Source organism: Penaeus japonicus, unplaced genomic scaffold, assembly GCF_977035675.1.
Source record: "Penaeus japonicus unplaced genomic scaffold, GWHDUDI00000001_assembly GWHDUDI00000016, whole genome shotgun sequence".
Taxonomy (NCBI): domain Eukaryota; kingdom Metazoa; phylum Arthropoda; class Malacostraca; order Decapoda; family Penaeidae; genus Penaeus; species Penaeus japonicus.
Genome location: NW_028234418.1, coordinates 31306806 through 31309305, shown reverse-complemented (window position 1 = coordinate 31309305; position 2500 = coordinate 31306806). Strand labels below are relative to the sequence as shown.

The 2500-nt window shown below is 39.6% G+C and overlaps 1 protein-coding gene across 1 annotated transcript in view; it reads right to left on the bottom strand.

Annotated features, from left to right (window-relative positions):
• LOC122243959 (uncharacterized) overlaps positions 1-2500 on the bottom strand; it is a 65607-nt gene that overhangs the window by 61192 nt on the left and 1915 nt on the right. Inside the window, exon 4 of the mRNA XM_086545671.1 lies at positions 1550-1848. Coding sequence (XP_086401797.1) covers positions 1550-1848 — 299 coding nt within the window. The remainder of the gene's footprint in view (positions 1-1549; positions 1849-2500) is intronic.

Below are 2500 nucleotides of genomic sequence, written 5' to 3'. Positions count from 1 at the left end.
TTGCATCAAAGGACTTGTTTTTGATCGAAGAGAACAGTTTAACACGCCTTTTTTTTTTTTAATACAGGAATCACATAGATAAAGACATACACACACGCACGCGCGCGCGCATGCACACACACACACACACACATACACACATATGCACGCATACACATACACACACACACATACACACACGCACATACACACGCACACGCACACACACACACACAAACAAACAAACACGCACGTGTGCGTTTGCTTGTGTCATCATGCATGTACTTATGCCTGTAATATGCGTGTAAATAAGCATGCTCATTACAGTGACAGTAAAAGCAAAAGGAAAATTGATCATAAAACAGTAATTATTCTAAGGACAATGACTGATAAACAACTCAATAACAAAAGCAGTAGTAAAAGTGGTGACAAAGACATCTCTGCAATTAGCAATACTGGTTTTGCAACGCGTCATCAACATGCATATCATTACTATATCATTAATACTATTATCGTCATCAGCATCATCATCATCACTACCACCATCTTCATCTTAATCACTATCATCTGCATCATTATCCTTATTTAAAACGGTTATCATTCACATTAATATTATTTTTACGACTATCAATGTTATCATTACTTTTCATACAAGATGATGATAACATTATGAACGTAATAGCAATAGTGAACATCATGATATGAATACAACAGCGATAACTATAACATCTCTAATGTTTATGAATTTCTACTAAAATGCGTAAATTGTTAATGACTTTGTTTCCTTAACTACCTTTTCAGCGTAAAGGAAGTTAGTATACTTCTCTATACCAAAAATTACAGAGACATAAAATGATAATTATCCTTTTTTCTACTTTTTTATTCACATGTTTACTCTCATTTCCATAAATCGTAGTACATACATACAGTCGCATTCGTAAACATACATTCAAACTCCAACAAACATTTATTTGCACTTCAAATAAGTTAATTCAAACTCTTACGCCTATTATGTTTATTGGAGGACCTTCTCTTAATTTAGCATTTTGTAATTTGGATTTCTAACTAAGTGTTTGTCTGTTTGTATGTTTGTTCGTTTATGTGTGTGTGTGTGAAAGAGAAAGAGAGAGAGAGAGAGAGAGAGAGAGAGAGAGAGAGAGAGAGAGAGAGAGAGAGAAAGCACGCCTATATGAAACCGTTTCCCAAAATGCTTGAAAAAACAGAAACCTCACGCTTTCTAGCAAAACCTCGACACGGAAAAAAACAGAAACCTCACACTTTCCTGCAAAACCTCGACTAGTAAAAAAAAAAAAAAAAAAAAAAAAAAAAAAAACCTCACACATTCCAGCAAATCATCGACTCGGAAAACCAAAAACCTCACTTTCGAGCAAAACCTCGACTCGAAAAAAAAAAAAACTTTCCAGCAAAACCTCGACTCGGGAAAAAAAAGAAACCACCCACTTTCCAGCAAAACCTCGACTAGAGAGAAAAAAAAACTTCCATCCAAACCACGTCTCAAAAAAAAAAAAAAAAAAAAAAAAACATTCAAAGCAATCAAAGCAACACTCACGAAGCCATGACCGTCGCAGTTGGACAGCGCCGCCGTCGTGTCCGGGTTGTTCTTGGCCGCCCCGACGTAAATACAGGACGGAATTGTCACTCCCCTATCCTCTGTCACTCCTTCGTCATCCCGGACCACGAGCGTGAAATGGGGCGACACCAGGAGGCTGTTCGGGTGAAGTTCGAACTCAATGTGGTCCTCCTCATCTTCAAGGACGACGTCGAGAAATCCTGGGTTATCGGTCAGAGTACTGGAGGATCTCTTCTCTCGAGGGTGGGCTCGGATGTTGATGATGGAGTGTGGAGGAGCTGTTGGCCAAGGAGGAGGGGGAGGTGGGGAGGTGGGGGGGAGTTTCTGAGTGAGCGGGTTAGTCATGTCTCTTATAAGTGTGGGTTTTTATTTGTGGATATTGATGTTTGTTACTTAGAATTATAGGATTTTTTGAGCCTTACCCTTTCAAATAGTGGGTTTCTAAGAACATGTGAGAAAATTACAAGTAATATTGCAGACATATGATAGACTCGTGTGTTGATTCGTTGCATAAAAGAGAGAGAGGGTGGGAGCGAGACAGAAGGTGAGGGAGGCAGGGTGGGAGGGAGAGAGATAGAAGGAGAGATAGATAGATAGATAGATAGAGAGAGAGAGAGAGAGAGAGAGAGAGAGAGAGAGAGAGAGAGAGAGAGAGAGAGAGAGAGAGAGAGAGAGAGAGAGAGAGAGAGAGAGAGAGAGAGAGAGAGAGAGAGAGACTTTGACAAGAGAGAGAGAGAGAGAGAGAGAGACTTTGACAAGAGAGAAAGAGAGAGAGAGAGAGAGAGAAAGAGAGAGAGAGAGAGACTTTGACAAGAGAGAGAGAGAGAGAGAGAGACTTTGACTTTGACAAGAGAGAGAGAAAGAGAGACAGAGAGAGAGAGAAAAAAAAAGACAGACACAGAAAGAGAAAGCAAAAGAGAAAAAAATGAG